Genomic DNA, 20,697 nt, shown 5'->3' with positions numbered 1-20,697 from the left:
ACACGTTGAAAGCACCGATGATGGCTGTTAATCAGTTGAAATCTATATCCAAAATTAAATAAAGAAAACATGATCTTGCGACTGGTTGCTGCTTATTTGGTAATTTTATGGTTGACGGTCGCTGCACAATTTGGGAACCACATGGAGCCCCCCCATTCATAAAAATTCGATGAAATCGAAACACAAAAAAGTCGACGCGAGGGAAGCAGGGGGCGCTAAGCTAGTAATAAAATATTCTCCACCCACGGAGGACGATAACATTGACAACTCCTAGGCAACACGTTGGCAACTTCCTTCAACAGCCTGCAACATCAGCAATATTGCCCAGCTATACCGCAAAATTGCGGTCTACTGCAGTCACAACGAAACAATGTTGACGGCAACGCTATTTCCGTAAAATAATGCCCATCTAAAATCACCTTTCGGCAAAGTATCCTTCGTGAAGCTTCGTATCCGACAACATCGGTTGCATGATACCCAAATCGTGCTTTTCTCACGATTCAATCTGAAAGTGATGGATCAAGACAGGCAATTGGTTAGAGTATTTCTTGCCTTCCCCGAAAACTATTTGACCCAGAGCCACATCTGCGCTTCTTATCGAAAGTGTGATCGTATGGGGGTATCAAGAGGAATTGTGACTGGACTGATGATTTCTTTGAAGGGAGGACACTGAATGTTATCTTGGATGGAGAGTAATCGAGATTTCTAGAAGTAGCTTGCAGACAATATTAACAGAAACATACGATATTATACTTATGATGCACTTATCTATACTGAAGTACTGGCCGCAGCTCGTGCTCTAGTGGCTAGTATTGCTGCCTCGAGACCACGGGATCCCGGGTTCGATTCCCGGCAGTGTTGGGAATTTTCTCTGCCCAGGGACTGGGTGTTTGTGTTGACCTCATCATTTCATCACCGTCATTCGTGACAGTTGCTAGATTGGACTGAGTAGTGTAAAAACTGGGACTTTGTACGAGCGCTGATGACTGCGCAGTTGAGCGCGGCCAAACTAAACATCATCATCATCTATAGTGAAGTATTGTCTGAAAAAAGGTGCGTTAACATTCAGTTGGATCTTGATAAGGTTTTAAACTGGAGCAGAGACTGGCACCTTGCTTTAAATGTTCCGTTGTGAATAACGGTCAACTTCACAAAATGTGAAAACATTGTATCCTGTGACTACAACGCCAATGAGTCACAAATGGACTCAGTCAGATTGTAGAAATAACAGGATGTAACAGTTTGTTGGGATACGAAATGGGAGGGTCAAATGTAGGTTAAGCAGGTGATAGATTTAAGTAAAGGACGAGAGAGGCATATCTGACGCCGTTGATAATGGAAGCAAGACTGAAGAATAATTAAGACAAGTACATAGGATCTGTCGATTTGTAAAATGCGTTCATCAATGCAAAATGTTAGAAATCCGGAGAAAAATAGGAGTAAGCTATAGGAAAAGATGGGTAATATACAAATATACAAGGACCAAGAGAGAATAATAAGACTGAAATACCAAGAGCGAAGTGCACAGGTTAAAAAGGGTGCAAGACAGACATGTAGTATTCCGCCCCTGCTGTTTAATCTATACGTCGAAGAAGCAATGACGCAAATGAAAGAAGGATTCAAGAGCGGGATTGAAATTCAAGATGAAAGGTTATGAGTGATAAGATTCGCTGATGACACTGTTGTCCTCAGTGACAGTGAGGAAGAGTTACAGGATCTGTTGAATGGAAGGAACAGTCTAATGAGTAAAGGATATGGATTGAGAGAAAATCGAAGAAAGACGAAAGTAACGAGAAGTAGCAGAAATGAGAACAGCGAGAGACTTAACATCAGAATTGGTGATTACGAAGTAGATGAAGTTAAGGAATTCTGCTACCTAGGCAGCAAAATAGCCCTTGACGGACGGAGCAAAGAGGACATGGAAAGCAGACCAGCAACGGCAAAAGGGAATTCCTGGCCAAGAGAAGTCTACTAGTATCAAACATAAGTCTTAATTTGAGGAAGAAATTTCTAACAATGTACGTTTATGTTTGGAGCACAGCATTGCACAGCAGTGAGACATGGACTGCGGGAAAACAGGAACAGTGTAGTATAGAAGCATTTGAGATGTGGTGTTACAGAAGAATATTAAAAATTAGGTGAAATGTTAAGGTAAGGAATGAAGAGGTTCTCTGCAGAACCGGCGAGGAAAGGAATTTATGGAAAACATTGACAAGAAGAAGGGTCAGAATGACATAACAGCTGTTAAGACATCAGAGATTAACTTGCATGGTACTAGAAGGAGCTGTAGATGGTAAGAAGTGTAGATACTGGGATACATCCAGCAAATAACTGAGGACGTAGGTTGTACTACTCTGAGATGGAAAGGTTGGCACAGGAGAGAAATTCGTAGCGGACCGCACCAAACCAGTCAAAAGCTGATGACTGAAATATTCTTCGGTTCATTGGTAGGTTACTGGAGAAATGTAAGGGGATATTAAAGGCACTCGTATACAAAGAAGGGCAGCAGTAATGGCCACAGGGTTGAGTCACATTAGAGCGTCACGGTGATGCTGGAAAAACTGAACTGATAGACGCTCGAAGATATTCGCAAAAGATTTAAGAACCAGCTTTAAATATTACTCTAAGAATACACCACAACTCCTACGTATTTTTCCCGTACCCATCGCGAAGTGTGATTAAACTAATCACAGCGCGCACAGAGGCGTTTACGTGGATTTACCGATCTGGGAGCCTTATTTTATGCTCACGTTCAACTTTTATGTAAAAAGTGATTTTTTTCACACAACAATTTATACCGCTGCGGAGTATACAAGCAAATAAGCGGAAGCGACCGACAGCTCGCGATAACTCCAAGTAATAAAACACAACCACTGGTATCGACGTGGTAGTGGCCTACGCGGACAGCTCATGCTACGTTTCTAAAGACGTTGCCAACAACATGTCACAACCCTAATCTGTGCTCCCTACTTTTGACACCATGTGCAGCTCTACTACTACATCTTACTACTGCAAGCACGTAAGTTCAGTTTTCATTCATCGCCATTCGTTCGCTGGCCGTCATTTCCGAGAACCGAAATCGTGATTGTCAGCTCGGGGTTTTGTCCACCGACTCCGGCCGAATAAGAGTTTTTTGGGACCCACTGGCCCCCTTTTCTTGTGTTGACTGGTGTAACCTGTGTAGAAAAGGTGGTAGTGCGGGCTCAGACGGATACCACATTTTCTCACTTTCGTACTGACAGGGACCTAGAAACCAAAAACTGCGCGCTAGTTCGTTACAGCAGCAGTACTTACAACAGCCTCTTACACGACGTGCTCTGCAGTCGTGACTCTCTCAATTCGAAAATCTAGTACAAGCTTCACAAACAAAGGGGAGATAAAATGCACCATCATTCTCTAGTCCACGGAACCTCCCCACCTTCAGTAGGCCCGAAAGCAAGAAACAATTAACGCACACCGGGAACGCATGAGCTTGCGAACTATGAAAGGCTGCAATGCATGTCACACGCAGCATATTAGTGGCGTGATGTGAAAAGGCCACAAGACGTTGCAAATGTCGCAACTGTGACCAGCCGTACAGCAGGTGTTTCGGACCACTGCATCTTGCATCTGCAGTTTGGAATTATTTTCACTGTGCGATGAGAAGAATTTCTCACCCCCCCCTATCTCGAATCTGGAGAACATGTGAAGAGAAATGTCCTGTACGATGTTCAATGAACTCTAATGCTTAGTACCCTGTAATTATGACTGCTCAGTAATATTAAAAGGTGCAAATATTTGTTGCTTTGCAAATATATTGAGAGGAAGAGTAATCGTCGCGTAAAAGAGGGGAAAATTAGAATTTAACGTCCTGTCGATAAGAAGGTCAACAGACGCTAAGCGTGTGCTCGTATTAGACGACGATGGAAAAGAAATCAGTCGTGGTCATGTTTCAGAAAACATTCGCCTTAAGCGATTTATGAAAACCGTGAAGTACTTAATTTTCGATGATCTAACAGAGAGTTGAGCCCGATCCTCCCTATTGCGAGTCTAGCGCCTTAACCTGTGAAACATGTCTCTCTCTTTTAAATGCACATAAAAATGAGAAAGAACCGTGTAGTGTCTGATGACAAGGTCAGTGGTGAACATCTTCAACAATGAAAAGAGTAAAAGTGTTTACGGGTAACATCCGCCTTCACAGCCAAGTGGTCAACGCGGAGGACTCTGGTTCGATTCCCGGTACTGCCACGGATTTTTCCTTGGTGGAACGACTGGAACGGGGCACTCAGCCTCGTCATGCCAGCTAAGGATCTATGTGACAGAGTAATAGCGGCTCCAGGTCACGAAAACTGACAACGGCAGGGAGAGCGGTGTGCTGAACCTACGCCCATCAATATCGCATTCAGTGACGACATTGGCGGAGGATGACACGGCGATCGGTCGGTACTGATGCGCCCGCTAGGGCGTGTATATGTAGTTTACATTTGCGTTTAGGGGTAATAGTAAGCAGCGATGTGAAATGGGAAGATCCGTAAAATCAGTAGTAGGGAAGATTGTTGGAAGGGTTCTGGGGCAGCGCGGTGCTTTTATAAATGGGACAGCAAACAGTGCGCGAGTGCGATCGATTCTAGAGTATTGTTCCAGCGTTAAAGATCTTTATTCAGTAGGCATGACTATATACATCGAACGGACGCAGAGACGAGCTGTTATGATCCAACAGGTTAGTAGAAACGTTACGAAAAAGAGACGTAAATGGGAAACTTAAAAGGGAATAATTCGAAGAACGACGGCGTAGTTCTTGCGAAACTCAATCGGATACATTTATGGACCCGTACTCGAAGAACACTGTCGATCACTAAGCTACCAACATCGTGTATCCAGAGTAGGAATAAGGAAAGAGAGTTTATTTGTGTTGGGTTGTTTGGGGGAAGAGACCGAACAGCGAGTTCATCGGTCTCATTGGATTAGGGAAGGAAGTCGGCCGTGTCCTTTCAGAGGAACCATCCCGGCATTTGCCTGGAGCGATTTAGGGAAATCACGGAAAACCTAAATGAGGATGGCCGGACGCAGGATTGAACCGTCGTCCTCCCGAATGCGAGTCCAGTGTGCTAACCACTGCGCCACCTCGCTCGGTAAGAGAGTTTATGACACGTACTGACGGATACAGACATTTCCCCCTCGCTCAGTGTGCGAATGTAATAGGGCGGAAAATCGATAATACTAGAAAGCTGTACTCTCTACTATACACTGCACAATGGCTGGCAGAGTATACAGGGTTTTCTTGTGCTTCTTCCTTTTTCTCTCGACAAAATCTGTTTCCTTCAGTACTCCTCAATCTACTCTGAGGATGTGACTCCATCTTTTCTTTGGACGACCTTTATTTCTTTTACCAGTTACGATTTTCTCAATTTTCCGTTCATCCATCCTGTCTATATATTCGTTCCACTGATGCTTTCGCTTGTGTAACCACTCATTAACGGAGTCTACTTCACATGCTTTCCTAATGCTTTTACTTCTCCCTCTATATCTCAGTGTCTTCCCTACAACCCTCCGCAGAATTTTCATTACCGTGTTTTCGAAAAGTCTTCTAGTTTCTTATGTTTTAAGTATTATCTCACTTGTGAATGTCTTTTTGGTCTCGCTATTGTTTTGGCTATTTTTGCCTTTGCATCAGTTCCTAGACGTTTGTATTTGGAAACCGTATCACTGAAACATCCTGCCACTTCGTTTCCTTCTGCTACGTGTTCTCTAACCTCTTTTACGACATTTCACTGCTGGACAATTCAATACCAGGGAATTTAAATGTCATTACATCTTGAATAATTTTTTCATCTACTTCCAGGTTGTTTCTAATTGATTCCACAGATATGCTCATATATTTAATTTTCTGGGTGGATATGACTATATTTAGGTTTTTGGCTGTCACATTAAATATACGTAAAAGTTTCTGCCGGTTATATCCTCTAACTGATAGAAAAACTTCGTCCCCCCTTCTATAACCACTGCCAGCCAATACCTTTTTTATCGCCTAGTCCATGACTACACTAAAGAGTAGTGGGCTCAGAGAGTCAACTTTTGAATACCACTATTAACTTCTATGTGGCTAGTTAACCTGGAACCAATATACGCCTGGGTATAGTTGTTGAAATAAATGTCTCAATTGTTTTTAATTAGCTGGAAGGAATGCCTCGATTGTAGAGGAGATTTACCACATCCTTTCACTGAATCCTATCGAAAGCCTTCTGTTAAGTCAATAAAACAAAGATAAGCTGGTCTGTCGTATTCAGTGGACACATCTACAACCGGTCTAAGAATGGATACTGCATCTGTGCATGACCTACCAGACCTACAACCATTCTGCTCCAACGGAATGGTTGTATTATTTTTTATTTTATTTCCTATTACTTTTGTTATGAGTTTAAGAGTTTGACTGAGTAGATTTATCCCTCTGTAATTGGACGGATTTTTGTTACTTCCTTTTCTCTACACCAGGATAGTAATAGAAGTCCTGCACTCATTTGGAATTTTCTTACGAATTATAACATTGTTAACCAACTTGGTTAGTTGTTCAGTTAGTGGATATCCTCCATACTTCAATAATTAATTGGGAATCCCATCTTTCTCTGAAGACTACCTATTTTTTTTAGCAAACTTACATCTTCTTCTACTTCTGCATGTGCAACACTTACATCAACGTTTACATGTATACTGATCTCTGATTTATTTCCGTTTTCTGGTAATTTTTTTATCCTTAAACAACCCTGTCAAATATTCAACCCATGCTACCTCATTTATATCGCTCACTTTCAAAATTTCATACAGGGTGATGTTGCTAAATGGGGACCAAGTGCCTGATAGGAAAAGGCGCAAAAAGAGTCATATGGACATGTGCGCTGAGATGCGTTCCATAGCATGTATACCCACCTGAAGGTTCCGATAAACGATCTTTAACAGTGTCAGTGTCAGTTTCAATACGATCTTTGACATTGTAGGTCTCAATGGTTGAAAGCTCGCATGAGAACACACGAGGCAAACGGGAATGTTGTGTCTGTACCAGTTTTTCAGTTCCACACTCAAGAGGGCAGTGAGCTGGAGCACTATCATGAAGTAGCCGCATTGACATTAGTGCCACCAAAGAGACAACTTCCAGCAGAGGAGGCAACGCCACCCGCAGGAAGTGAGGATATGCCTCGCCTGTAAGGCGTCGGGGAAGGATAACTGGTTACACGAGGCGGTTGCCAATAATCCCGTATGTTGTGGCTGAACCGCTGTTCATGGTTCGCTGCTCGCCATACCACGAGGATTTTCCATAGCCCACAGGTGAATGTTGTGAAGGTTGACGATACCTTCCCTCGTAAAGATAGACCCAATAGTAAACAGGATCGACTATAGAAGTCCCAGCACCGCAGCTTGTGCGACGAACCATCGACAAAACCGTCGCCACGGAGGCAAGTCCGTAGACACCAAGACCTACACGCGTCCTAAGTGATACGGATAGTGGAAGTTGGAGAATGTTCCACACGGTCATCTGGCTTACCCCATTCTGGTCGGCCAATGCCTGGTGCTGGTACCTGGGTCACTGTCAAAGATCTTTTGCTTCGACTTTCAAGTGGGTTTAGCTACCTCGCAACGCATTTCCAGCCATATCTACATATAATCTTTTTTGTTCCTTATCATCTCAGGTACCGTTTGCTACAGTTCGTTTGCATCAGCGCAATCACACTGTATGTGTAGGTGTAGTTAATAACCACTTTGCTCATCAGCGAACCTTATATACAGTAGGCTCCATACGTTTGGAAACATCGTGCCGCATATTACAACGGGGCAAGATGGGAGTGAAACATATGAGTTATTGGTTAGAGTACAGGATATGATGCTCAGATAACGATTAATAACGACACAGTGTTGCAGGCTATAGGTAATTACTGTACATATACATACATATTGGTATTGCTCAGATTTATATAAACTGACTTTATCTATCCAAGCAGCTCTACTAAGCACTCCAGGTGGCGCAAACAGACGGCAAGACTTGTAGAGATACGTTTTTTTACAGTTCTGTTCACTTGTAGTTCCGTTTGTATGAAGGCAGAACAATCCGTGAAAGAAGGTAGTAAACGCACCAAAAGTAATTAAAAAGGGTCAGATTCCTTATTATTCACATGTAAAGATAATTACTTTGCACCAAGAAGGCAAGCCTGCGACCAAAACCAAAGAAATTGAAGATATTCATTAGGGGATTTGCCAAGACCATACGCCGTCATCGAGATACAGGTTCCTATGATGATCATTCCCGCTCAGGAGTACCCAGGAAAATATCTGAAAGCCAGTAAAAGTATTTAGTAGTGACCAGTAAATATAACAGATTAAAAAGTGTCCGTGAATTCTACACTGAACTAAACATAACTAGGGATACACTAGTGAGTGGCCAACAATGAGATGCCACCTGGCAGAATACAACCTCCAGCGTTATGTGGCAGCAAGGAAACCATTGTTGCGCCCTGTTAACAAGGAGAAAAAGGCTTCCCTGAGCTAACAGACATCAACACTGAACAGCATGGGAACCAAAAGTTTTATCATGTTTTCTCCAGGGACGTGCCAAGACACTTGGTTTACTCCTGACTGGGAAAGAGTTCCTCTTGTAACACGGTAAGGACACGAAACTGTGTCAGAACTACGTGAAGTCTGTGGGTTCGCAGAAAACTTTGAAAAACCTGAAATGGCCTATCCAGTCCACTGTTTGTAACCCAATCGAGCTACTACGGGATGAGATGGACAAGGCAATCCAAAAACGGCGAATCATGGGTGAGATACATTTTTCGGGTATCCTTCAGCAAGAATGGAGACTAACTCTAAACGAAACCCTTGCAAAAAAGATAAATCGCATGCCGAGAGTATGCAAGGCGGTGATTAAAGCAAAGGGTGGCTACTCTGGGGAATCTAAAATTTAATAACTGCATTTATCTATGTACTGTTTGAGCTTGATAAACATTTAGAAAACAATGAAATGCAATTTTGTAATGTATTTCTTGTCCATTGTCCATAATCACTTGTTGTTTTCAAACTTATGGAGGGTGGTGTACAAATCCACGTCTAGCTCGTGATAAAGAAAGATAAGTACACGTGCGAGTGCGCATGCGTTTGTGTGTGTGTGTGTGTGTGTGTGTGTGTGTGTGTGTGTGTGTGTTGTAGCAGATTCCAAGCAGGGCGTGCCGAATAGAATTTCCTGATGATACAGAAAAAACAAACTATAGACCAGTGGCAGTCAGCCTGGTCTCTACCACCCATTAGTAGGCGTTCTGGCTATCATGGTGGGCGGTATGCATTTTTAAAATATTTTCATTACGTTTTCATAACATTTTGACATAACGTGTTCGGGAAGTAATTTTTATTACATGCTTTAACTTGCTGTAACTCTGCTTTATAAATAAAAGTTACTTCCCTACTTTATAAATTACCATTATTTGGAACCGGTGGGCAGTTAGAAAATGTTAGTAGTAACAGAGATACAAAAGTGGGCGGTAGGTACAAAATGTTGACTGCTCCTGCTCTAGACGAACGAATCGACGACTTTGTAAGAGGTATCACACCAATGGATTGCACAATCAGTACTGTTGAAAGCGATCAGACAGCGCACATTCCAAGGCGCACTTTTCACTGTGTGTGTAGGTGAGCGTGCGTGTGTGTGTGTGTGTGTGTGTGTGTGTGTGTGTGTGTGTGTGTGTAGTAGGCTAAAATGTACATTATCGAACTGATTTTCATATGGATATCAGGATGCCAAGTATCCAAAAATATAATGATTTTTTTGATCCGTACATATTTCATTAACTTACGCCTAAATTTCCCTTATTTCCGACAGTACTACGACCCCAGCATCTAACTGCACAAAGTCCCGAATATAATGTTCTTGTACTAGCATTAAGTTATCTGACGATGACCTATGAAGCCGAAAGCTGATTCAAACGAACGAATAAATATTATTATGGAAATTTAATACTTTTTATTCAAGTTATTAATATGTCTGTGTTCATCCAAGAATCGACGGAATATTCCATAAATATTAGGTAATGATACAGTAAACCATATTAAATTCAAAGAGCGACTGTTTGCATATCATACCTACATAAACTGCTAATTTGAATAACAGCTATAGTTCGTCGTCTACAGTCGGTACTCGTCTCCCATGCCAGTTCAGTGACATGAAACACGTAAAAGAGCTTCACTTAGCACGCCAGTCTTATGCACTATAGATGTTCTGCAACGAGCGCAAACGCCCGTCTACTCTCGTTGCTGCCAACACAAGGTGAAGGAGGCGGAGCTTACCCCTTTCGCACCGCACAGGTCCCTGCGACACGCTTACTGCTGGCTGGACCGTTCTGCCTCCACTCCCTGCACCCCCTTCTGAAAGCGGCAAAAACAGACGTGCGAGGATCACACAATGGAGAAAACAACACTTTCGCTGCGCTCCTCATGGTTAGCAGGTAATTAGGCTCCTCTGTTATCAGTAAGGTCTAGTACCAAAGAAACTGATACAAATACTGGAACAAACACCAGGAGAAACAGGACAACAAATATCCATCGTAAAAACAGAGGTAATGAGATGCAACAAAGTTGAACCATCAAATTAAGCATAAAGTATCGATATATCATAAGAACAGACCAATTTTACGTTAAGCATCAAGGGAGGTTATCAACCTAATGGAGGGGGAAAACAGTCATCAGAGCAAGATTACGAAATGTGAGCTTAGTATTTCATTTATCAAATGGTTCAAATGGCTCTGAGCATTATGGTACTTAACTTCTGAGGTCATCAGTCCCCTAGAACTTAGAATTACTTCCACCTAACTAACCTAAGGACATCACACACATCCATGCGCGAGGCAGGATTCGAACCTGCGAGCGTAGCGGTCGCGCGGTTCCAGACTGTAGAGCCTAGAAGCACTAGGCCACCCTGGCCGGCTTTCAATTATCATACGATAATAATTATGAATCATTCTCAATACACACAAAAATTACAAGACAGTAATTCGGCCAGAAAGCTCATACTCATTAGATTTACTAATTTTGGTATCAATTAAAGAAGATGAAACGAGAAAAAAGGGTAGAGAAACTGTGACGAATGTATTACAACACACAACAACCGTAGAATCATTAAGAAAAAGAAGTAATACAGAGCTGTACAATCAGGTAGAAATGATTACAAAAGAAATTAGGAGAAGGAGCAATCTAACGAATCAGTTCTAGCAGGACGAAAAGAAAAGTTGAACGGCTTTTTTTAACAATTAGAAGGAAACCCCAACAAGTTTAGGACAATGCATTAAGATCTAGAACAAAACTGGCATAAATAAGCAAGAAATGGAAGACAGAACAAAGTATAGGATGGGCCGAAAGTCATAGCCCATCGAAACCTAACTGAAAAAAGATTCTAATTCTGAAATAGCTGAATACTCTATTGAACCTACTGATTAATTATAACTTTCTTTCTTTGGAAAATTGTTTGAAAAACTTTAAGCTTGGGGTCATCCGCTGCGGATCAACTTTCCTCAAAATGTTGCCGTAAATTGTAGTCAGCCTTCCTTGTAGGTGGAACGTGCTGAAATTATTATTCCAATCGTGTACTATTAAATCATAATCGCTTTTGTGCCTCGTTTTTAAAGGAAAAACTGTATCTTCATTAGAAAAGATATTCGCAACAGAATCAACAGTGAACAATGTCGGAGATGTTTCATTTAATAGCTATGCACTGCGTTGTTTGTATCAATAATTAGATGAAAAAATATAGCAGTCACTCTGGTGTTTGTATCCATAATTAGCGAAAACGAACAAGATTGCCTCAATGTTTTCTATTGATTATGGTTCAAATGGCTCTGAGCGCTATGGTACTGAACTTCTGAGGTCATCAGTCCCCTAGAACTTAGAACCACTTAAACCTAACTAACCTAAGGACATCCCACACATCCATGCCCGCGGCAGGATTCGAACCTACGGCAGTAGCGGTCACGCGGTTCCAGACTGAAGCGCCTAGAACCGCTCGGCCACACCGGCCGGCCTCTCTTGTCCATAGGTACAACTTTGAGGTTCGACATTGTAATTGTCAGAGACAGCAAAGGACTTGGAAGAGCAGTTGAACGGAATGGACAGTGTTTTGGAAGGAGGATATAAGATGAACGTGAACAAAAGCAAAACGACGATAATGGAATGTAGTCGAGTTAACTCGGGTGGTGCTGAGGGAATTAGCTTAGGAAATGAGACGCTTAAAGTAGTAAAGAAGTTTTGCTATTTGTGGAGCAAAATTACTGATGATGGTCGAAGTAGAGTGGATATAAAATGTGGACTGGTAATGGCAAGGAAAGCGTTTCTGAAGAAGAGAAATTTTTTAACATCGAGTATAGATTTGAGTGTCAGCAAGCCGTTTCTGAGAGTATTTGTATGGAGTGTAGCCATGTATGCAAGTGAAACATGGACGATAAATAGTTCAGACAAGAAAAAAAGAGAAGAGAAGCTTTCGAAATAAGAAGAATGCTGAAGATTACATGGGTAGATCACATATATGATGAGGAGGTACTGAATAGAGTGGGGGAGAAGAGGAGTTTGTGGTACAACTTGACTAGAAGAAGGGATCGGTTGGTAGGACATGTTCTGAGGCATCAAGGGATCACCAATCTAGTATTGGAGGGCAAGGTGGAGGGTAAAAATCGTAGAAGGAGACCAAGAGATGAATACACTAAGCAGATTCAGAAGGATGTAAGTTGCAATAGGTACTGGGAGATGAAGAGGCTTGCACAGGATAGAGTAGCATGGAGAGCTGCATCAAACCAGTCTCAGGACTGAAGACAACAACAACAACAACATATAAGACAACTATAAAATTCCTAAGGTATGCTAATTGTACTGTTTCAAATGATATTACATTCTGGGTATCATTGTATATACTTATTGTAAAACTGTAGTTCTGTGGCTGATCTCGTAACTGGTTGGGTTTTGCGTTGTTTAATAAGAAGTGATGATCTGGGGAATGTTACTACGCCTACCTCTCGAACCCGGCACCATCACTCCCAACAACCGCCACATATACCGTTCCCATTCAACATCTAGCAATACAGAGTTAGGGTAATGGTTTGCTAACAACATCCACTAGTTTTTCAAAGAAATCTGTATTGAAAATCACGCCTATCCCTTTATTCCAAAGCGACAGTCTTGTCCTGGTTACACAGGGACGTGGTTTATTGTGGCAGACTTCAAGTATTAAAGTGGAATTTTAAACTGGTTCATTAGGGGTGGGTTGGCGAATTCCAGACATTAGGGTAGTTTCGATATTTACACGTAAACGATTGTGTGCTAAATCAGTTACCTTTCAGTAACACTGCTATGGCCCATATCGTTAGTGGAAAACCCTGTGGTAGGGTTATAAACACAGGAGATTCAAATTTTAAAATTATCTATAAGAGGTTCAAAAATGGTTCAAATGGCTCTAAGCACTACGGGACTTAACATCTGAGGTCATCAGTCCCTTAGACTTAGAACTACTGAAACGTAAGGACATCAAACACATCCATGCCCGAGGCAGGATTCGAACCTGCGACCGTAGCGGTCGCATGGTTCCAGACTGAAGCGCCTAGAACAGCGACTGGCTTCTAAAAGAGGTATTCCGTTTTATTTACCATACATATCTCAAACATAAAACATTAGTTTCACCAGAAATGGAAGAATTTTGCCGCGATATGTATCCACACGGCACTCATATTTGAAGAGACAAAAAGAGTTTTATCTCCTATAAATAAAAGAAATTTGTGATGCATAAGCGCAGTGCTGTCACACTCATTTATCGGGCTCTCTTGGTCGGCGTAATCCGCACCACATTCGATCTGAGTATATTTGTGATGCTATTAAGCGACGGTTCTGCGTATTCGTCCGTATTGAAAGAATTCAGGAATTTACGTCACTTCGCAGAAGCACTTTTTTTTTATTTCGTGTGAGAGGTCACTGTAGCATTTCATACCGCAGAAAAAAGGCCGCATGCCCATTAAACTAATGACGCATGCGTCCACCAGGGGAACGCGATTTTATAACGACCCTCCGCGCTTGGACTCTAAGAGAGTAATTTCAACGGAGCTTGCCACTGAGTAGTGCCATTGACGGGGATCTCATAGTAAGGTGGTTAAAATTTTCCGCCGACGTGAACTGTGCTTTTCCAGACCACACAGTTCCTAGCTTCTCCTGCAATAATGTCCGGATGTTCCCCCTTCACAATTTTGACGTAATAAAGGAGCACGTAAAAGTACGTTGCGGCAGACTGCAAGTAATTGCTCCCATGCTTTGAGCAGAAGGTTAAACATCCTGACTGAATGTACGTACTCCCATCAAGCAGCGACAGTTTTGTGGTGCATTATACAGGCACATCGAGCCACGCATGCATTTACATTTCATCATTTGCGGACTATTGAACACTGTACACAGTGGAACGTATTCAGATGGTTTTTGTTCACACGCTTTCCAGTTCCACTTGGAATGGACACAGCACAAAAAACTGTTTGTACGCCTCTCTAGTAGCCCCAATTCACTTACCTCTGTCTTACAATCCTTCCTCGTCACATTCGTTGATGGCAACAACATCGTTTTAAATCCTTTCTCATATATTGGTAATTTCAACTTTTTCAGGAGCGTTCCGCGCAACAACAAAAAAGTCAAGACCACTGTTCCAATGATTCCCATGTACGATTGCATCTCCGTGAGGATGTCGTACTAACCGAACTATTCAGTTGATATTGTAGCAGCTTGCTTCCGAATGCTTTCACCTCCTCTTTTATCCGAGTGTGTACGTTCCCATAGACAAATGCAGTGAGATGATTTTCTCGACAACTGATCAAAGATCGCCTCAGATTTCGCACGCTATCTCCAGTGCAGATGAGCTACACTATATCGAATTTTCACAGTGAATCGATGTCGCCTATAAGCTACGCGTAAGAACCAATTCTCCGTTTTCGTTCCACTTATATTGATTAACGTTGCACCCGGATATTCGTTCCATGTGACTGAGTCCAACGTTGTACCATTAACACTACCAGACTTCTGAGCCTACCTATACGTATTATCTTTCATTTATCAATATGTAGGTAAGGTACAGATAAAAACACTCCTCGAACAGTGTGTTAATTTGACCAGCATTATCATCATCGTCATCATCTTCTTCTAAGTATTAGGTCTTTCTTGCTTGCGAGATGTTCAGTGAGCGCACAGTGTCTTGAACCGAAATAAGAACGAATACGTCGAACTCTAAGGATCTGGACATCGTAGACAGTTTTCCTTCCAATATCGTTTTTCCCCTCCCTCAAAGGGTTGTAGGCAGGACACGAGGAAGCCCTGCTATAATGGGCAATAAGGTTATGGATTTCTGTTTTGACGTTGTTTATTTCTAATTTTGTAAGAGAGAGAGAGCTCTTTATTTTGCGTTTCCAGCTAGGGTCTAGTTGGAAGGGTATCTATGTCTGTTCGCCACAGTCCACCTTTTTGTGTGTGGAGGAATGTACTTATCAACCACTATTCCTCCCTCGCGAATGGCATGCGGGAATAACGATTGCTGCCAGGCTTCCGTGTGACTTCCAATTTTACCTTCACGAGATTCACGTAGGATGAAGCAATATTTTGATTTCCTTAGGACGGACGCTATCTGAATTTTAGCAGTAAATCACATCGTGTTGCACAACGCATCTCTTAAAGCGACGGCAAATAGAGTTGGATTAACATCTCTACGACGCTTTCGCGTTTGGTAGATGAACTTGTGGCGAAACTCAATGTTCTTCCTTGGATCTCCTCTGTTCCCTCTGTCAACACTGGTAAACGTCTCAGACAGACAACTATCGGACGAACAAGGGTGGACCACTCATCCTGAGAATTCTTATAGCCTGCCTAAGGCTGGCGTCTGACTTTCCTAACATTCGTTTTATGTGGCCGTTCCACTTTATATCGCCCCATAAGCATACTCCTAGATTTTAATGGGTTTGATTGCTTCTAGTGATGGGTCTTTCCAGGACGGCTTCAACATTCAACTTACGACCAAAGGAAACCTCCAAAGTCGCTGGCTGTAGCATGGTTCCCTCGATTTGTTCAGTTCCTTGATCGCATCTGTGCGACGCACGGATTGATCATATGTTCGGCAAGACTCGTGGCGAGTACGGCGGGCCTGTGGTTGGCTAATTCAGTTCAAAGGTCGGTGGGAGCCAACAAGGCTGATGACTACTTTACTTTTTACGATACTGCAGTGCGTGTTGTTCAGAAGTACGATGAAGGAACTTTGCATCGTATTTCTGAACAACACAGGCACTGCCGTATCGTCTTTATCCGCAGGCACAGGGCAAGCGAGTTTCAATTAAAAGGTCGCCCTTGTACGGCAATATACAATATGGATGTACGACTGCAGGTAGCAGACACATGGTGTTGAAGTTTTGGTATGGCCGTGAGGCGTGTTCGGATGGCGACCGTTCGTGACAAACTGGAAATCCGGGTTCGATTCCCGATACGGCACAAATGTTCCATGTTGTCATTCCATTATACAGCTAATGGTTGTCTACATTCACAGCTGCAAGTAAATTTCATGCTTTACCTTTTACCAATCCGCTTTATCTCAATTTAACAAATGGCTGAAATGGCTCTGAGCTCTATGGGACTTAATTTCTGAGGTCATCAGTTCCCTATAACTTAGAACTACTTAAACCTAACTAACCTAACGACGTCACACACATCCATGCCCGAGGCAGGATTCGAACCTGTGACCGTAGCGATCGCGCGGCTCCAGACTGTAGCGCCTAGAACCACTCGGCCACACCGGCCGGCTCAATTTAACAGCCCCATTTAATATCTATAATTATTTGTTGGATATTTTTCAATTTATGTGTTCCCCGCAGTTCCTTTCCCTTTACCGATCCTTCTAGTACAATGGAAGTTATTCCCTAATCTCTGGACACTCCCTCCCTTCTAATAGTGTCTCCAAACTTTATTTTCCTCGCCGAGAGGTAGCAGAATTCCTTAACTTCATCGACTTGGTGACCATCAATCCTGATGTTAAGTTTCTCGCTGTTCTCATTTCTACCACTTCTCATTACCTTCGTCTTTCTCCGATTTACTCTCAAACCATACTGCGTACTCATTAGACTGTTCATTCCGTTCAGCAGATCATTTAATTCTTCTTCACTTTCACTCAGGATTGCAATGTCATCAGCGAATCGTATCACTGATATCCTTTCACCTTGTATTTTAATTCCACTCCTGAACCTTTCTTTTATTTCCATCATTGTTTCCTCGATGTACAGATTGAAGAGTAGGGGCGAAAGGCTACTGCCTTGTCTTACACCATTCTTAATACGAGCACTTCGTTCTTGATCGTCCACTCTTATTATTCCCTCTTGGTTGTTGTACATATTGTATATGACCCGTCTCTCCCTATAGCTTACCCCTACTTTTTTCAGAATCTCGAACAGCTTGCACCATTTTATATTGTCGAACGCTTTTTCCAGGTCGACAAGTCCTATGAACGTGTCTTGATTTTTCTTTAGCCTTGCTTCCATTATTAGCCGTAACGTCAGAATTGCCTCTCTCGTGCCTTTACTTTTCCTAAAGCCACACTGATCGTCACCTAGCGCATTATCAATTTTCTTTTCCATTCTTCTGTATATTATTCTTGTAAGCAGCTTCGATGCAAGAGCTGTTAAGCTGATAGTGCGATAATTCTCGCACTTGTCAGCTCTTGCCGTCTTCGGAATTGTGTGGATGATGCTTTCCGAAAGTCAGATGGTATTTCGCCAGACTCGTATATTCTACACACCAACGTGAATAGTCGTCTTTTTGCCACTTCCCCTAATGATTTTAGAAATTCTGATGGAATGTTATCTATCCCTTCCGCTTTATTTGACCGTAAGTCCTCCGAAGCTCTTTTAAATTCCGATTCTAATACTGGATCCCCTATCTTTTCTAAATCGACTCCTGTTTCTTCTTCTATCACATCACACAAATCTTCACCCTCATAGTGGCTTTCAATGTATTCTTTCCACCTATCTGCTCTCTCCTCTGCATTTAACAGTGGAATTCCCGTTGCACTCTTAATGTTACCACCGTTGCTTTTAATGTCACCAAAGGTTGTTTTGACTTTCCTGTATGCTGAGTCTGTCCTTACGACAATCATATCTTTTTCGATGTCTTCACATTTTTCCTGCAGCCATTTCGTCTTAGCTTCTCTGCACTTCCTATTTATTTCATTCCTCAGCGACTTGTATTTCTGTATACCTGATTTTCCCGGAACATGTTTGTACTTCCTCCTTTCATCAATCAACTGAAGTATTTCTTCTGTTACCCATGGTTTCTTCACAGCTACCTTCTTTGTACCTATGTTTTCCTTCCCAACTTCTGTGATGGCCCTTTTTAGAGATGTCCATTCCTCTTCAACTGTACTGACTAATGCGTTTTTCCTTATTGCTGTATCTATAGAATCTATAGAGTTAGAGAACTTCAAACGTATCTCGTCATTCCTTAGAACTTCCGTATTCAACTTCTTTGTGTATTGATTCTTCCTGACTAATGTCTTGAACTTCAGCTGAAACGTCCCCTTAGAAAAATTGTACATGACTGTGCTTAAACTGACACAAAATATTTTTAGCGCAAAGCAATCTGACTTTCAAAAATCTGTACAAAAAAAAAGGCCCTTACTAACATTAACTTATACCAGAATGAGATTTTCACTCTGCAGCGGAGTGTGCGCTGATATGAAACTTCCTGGCAGATTAAAACTGTGTGCCCGACCGAGACTCGAACTCGGGACCTTTGCCTTTCACGGGCAAGTACTCTACCATTTGAGCCACCGAAGCACGACCTTCGCCCGGTACTCATAGTTTTACTTCTGGCAGTATCTCTGTGAAGTCACAAACACGACAGTTTGTTTGAATACCGGAGAGCTTTACTAGCCACAGTCCTGTTGGAAGTGGTATGGCGTTGTTGTGGTCTTCAGTAACAACAACAACAACAACAACAAAAACAAAAACAACTAGCCACAGTCCTGTTGGAAGTGGCATGGCGTTACTTTCCTGGAACTCTTAAACTGATTTACCCAGTGTGTTATCAGAGGACCAACAATTTAGCGTGCACTCAAAATCAGGGTGAAATTCGGCATTTTTCACACTAAAGAACATTTTCCTGGTGAAAGACGTGGTAAGTGGCAGAGAAAATCCTAGGAGTGACTGGGGTCGCACCCGAGACCTTTGGGTTAGTATTCTGGCACTATACCACTTTTATTTCTTCTACTTTCTATCTGTTTCTTCGTAGTTTTTCTTGAGTAATTCCGTGGGAATGTCGCATGACATCTTTCATCCGTGTCATGGATTGCGCGGCCCCTCCCACCAGAGGTTCGCGTCCTTCCATGGTCATGGGTGTATGTGTTGTTTAAGTAGTGTGTAAGTCTAGGGACCGATGACCTCAGCAGTTTGGTCGCTTAGGAATTCACACACATTTGAACGTTTTGGACGCCGTTCACATTCATTAATGACAAGTTCGATCGTTTTTTTTTTTTTTTTAAGATTATAGATCGTGGCCAGTCTCCTGTCCAAAGACGGTGAGCTACCTTGCCTGCACTGCTTACAAGAGGACCAATGAGTACTCGTCATCACCGATTTAGTCAAAATTTACGGTGTATGCGGGATTTAGGCCTCTTAGAGGTTGTCAGGACCAGATCTTTAGCTTACGGCAAATAATGGAGAAGTGTTATGAGTGGAACAGGGAATTGTATTTATGCTTTATAGATATAGAAAAGGTATATGACCGAGTTCCTAGGAGGAAGTTATTGTCTGTTCTACGAGATTATGAAATAGGAGGCAAACTTTTGCAAGCAATTAAAGGTCTTTACATAGATTGACAGGCAGCAGTTAGAGTTGACGGTAAATTGAGTTCATGGTTCAGAGTAGTTACAGGGGTAAGACAAGGCTGCAACCTGTCTCCACTGTTGTTCATATTATTTATGGATCATATGTGGAAAACAATAGACTGGCTAGGTGAGATTAAGATATGGGAACACAAAATAAGCAGTCTCGCATATGCGGATGACTTAGTTGTGATGGCAGATTCGATTGAAAGTTTGCAAAGTAACATTTCAGAGCTAGATCAGAAATGTAAGGACAGTGGTATGAAGACTAGCATCTGCAAAACGAAAGTAATGTCAGTGGGAAAGAGATATGAACGGTTTGAGTGCCAAATAGGAGGAACAAAGTTAGAACAGGTGGACGGTTCAAATATTTAGGATGCATATTCTCACAGGATGGCAACATAGTGAAAGAACTGGAAGCGAGGTGTAGCAAAGCTAATGCAGTGAGCGCTCAGCTACTATCTACTCTCTTCTGCAAGAAGGAAGTCAGTACCAAGACAAAGTTATCTGTGCACCGTTCAATCTCTCGACCAATTTTGTTGTGTGGGAGCGAAAGCTGGGTGGATTCAGGTTACCTTATCAAAAAGGTTGAGGTTACGGATATGAAAGTAGGTAGGATGATTGCAGATACTAGTAATGGGAACAATGGCAGCAGGGTGTCCACAATGAGGAAATCAAAGAAAAACTGGGAATGAACTCTATAGATGTAGCAGTCAGGATGAACAGGCTTAGATGGTGGGGTCATGTTACACGCATGGGAGAAGCAAGGTTACCCAAGAGACTCATTAGTTCAGCAGTAAGGGTAGGAGGAGTCGGGG

General features: G+C 42.3%; 2 protein-coding genes across 3 annotated transcripts in view; one reads left to right on the top strand and one right to left on the bottom strand.

Annotated features, from left to right (window-relative positions):
- The window catches only part of LOC126277063 (mannosyl-oligosaccharide glucosidase), a 357,092-nt gene that overhangs the window by 46,571 nt on the left and 289,824 nt on the right, over window positions 1-20,697 (top strand). The window lies entirely within an intron of this gene.
- The window catches only part of LOC126277139 (protein neuralized), a 765,663-nt gene that overhangs the window by 511,743 nt on the left and 233,223 nt on the right, over window positions 1-20,697 (bottom strand). Inside the window, exon 2 of the mRNA XM_049977333.1 lies at window positions 10,303-10,380. Coding sequence (XP_049833290.1) covers window positions 10,303-10,380 — 78 coding nt within the window. The remainder of the gene's footprint in view (window positions 1-10,302; window positions 10,381-20,697) is intronic.

Source organism: Schistocerca gregaria, chromosome 1 (genome assembly GCF_023897955.1).
Source record: "Schistocerca gregaria isolate iqSchGreg1 chromosome 1, iqSchGreg1.2, whole genome shotgun sequence".
Taxonomy (NCBI): Eukaryota; Metazoa; Arthropoda; class Insecta; order Orthoptera; family Acrididae; genus Schistocerca; species Schistocerca gregaria.
This window is presented reverse-complemented; position numbering and strand designations above follow the sequence as displayed.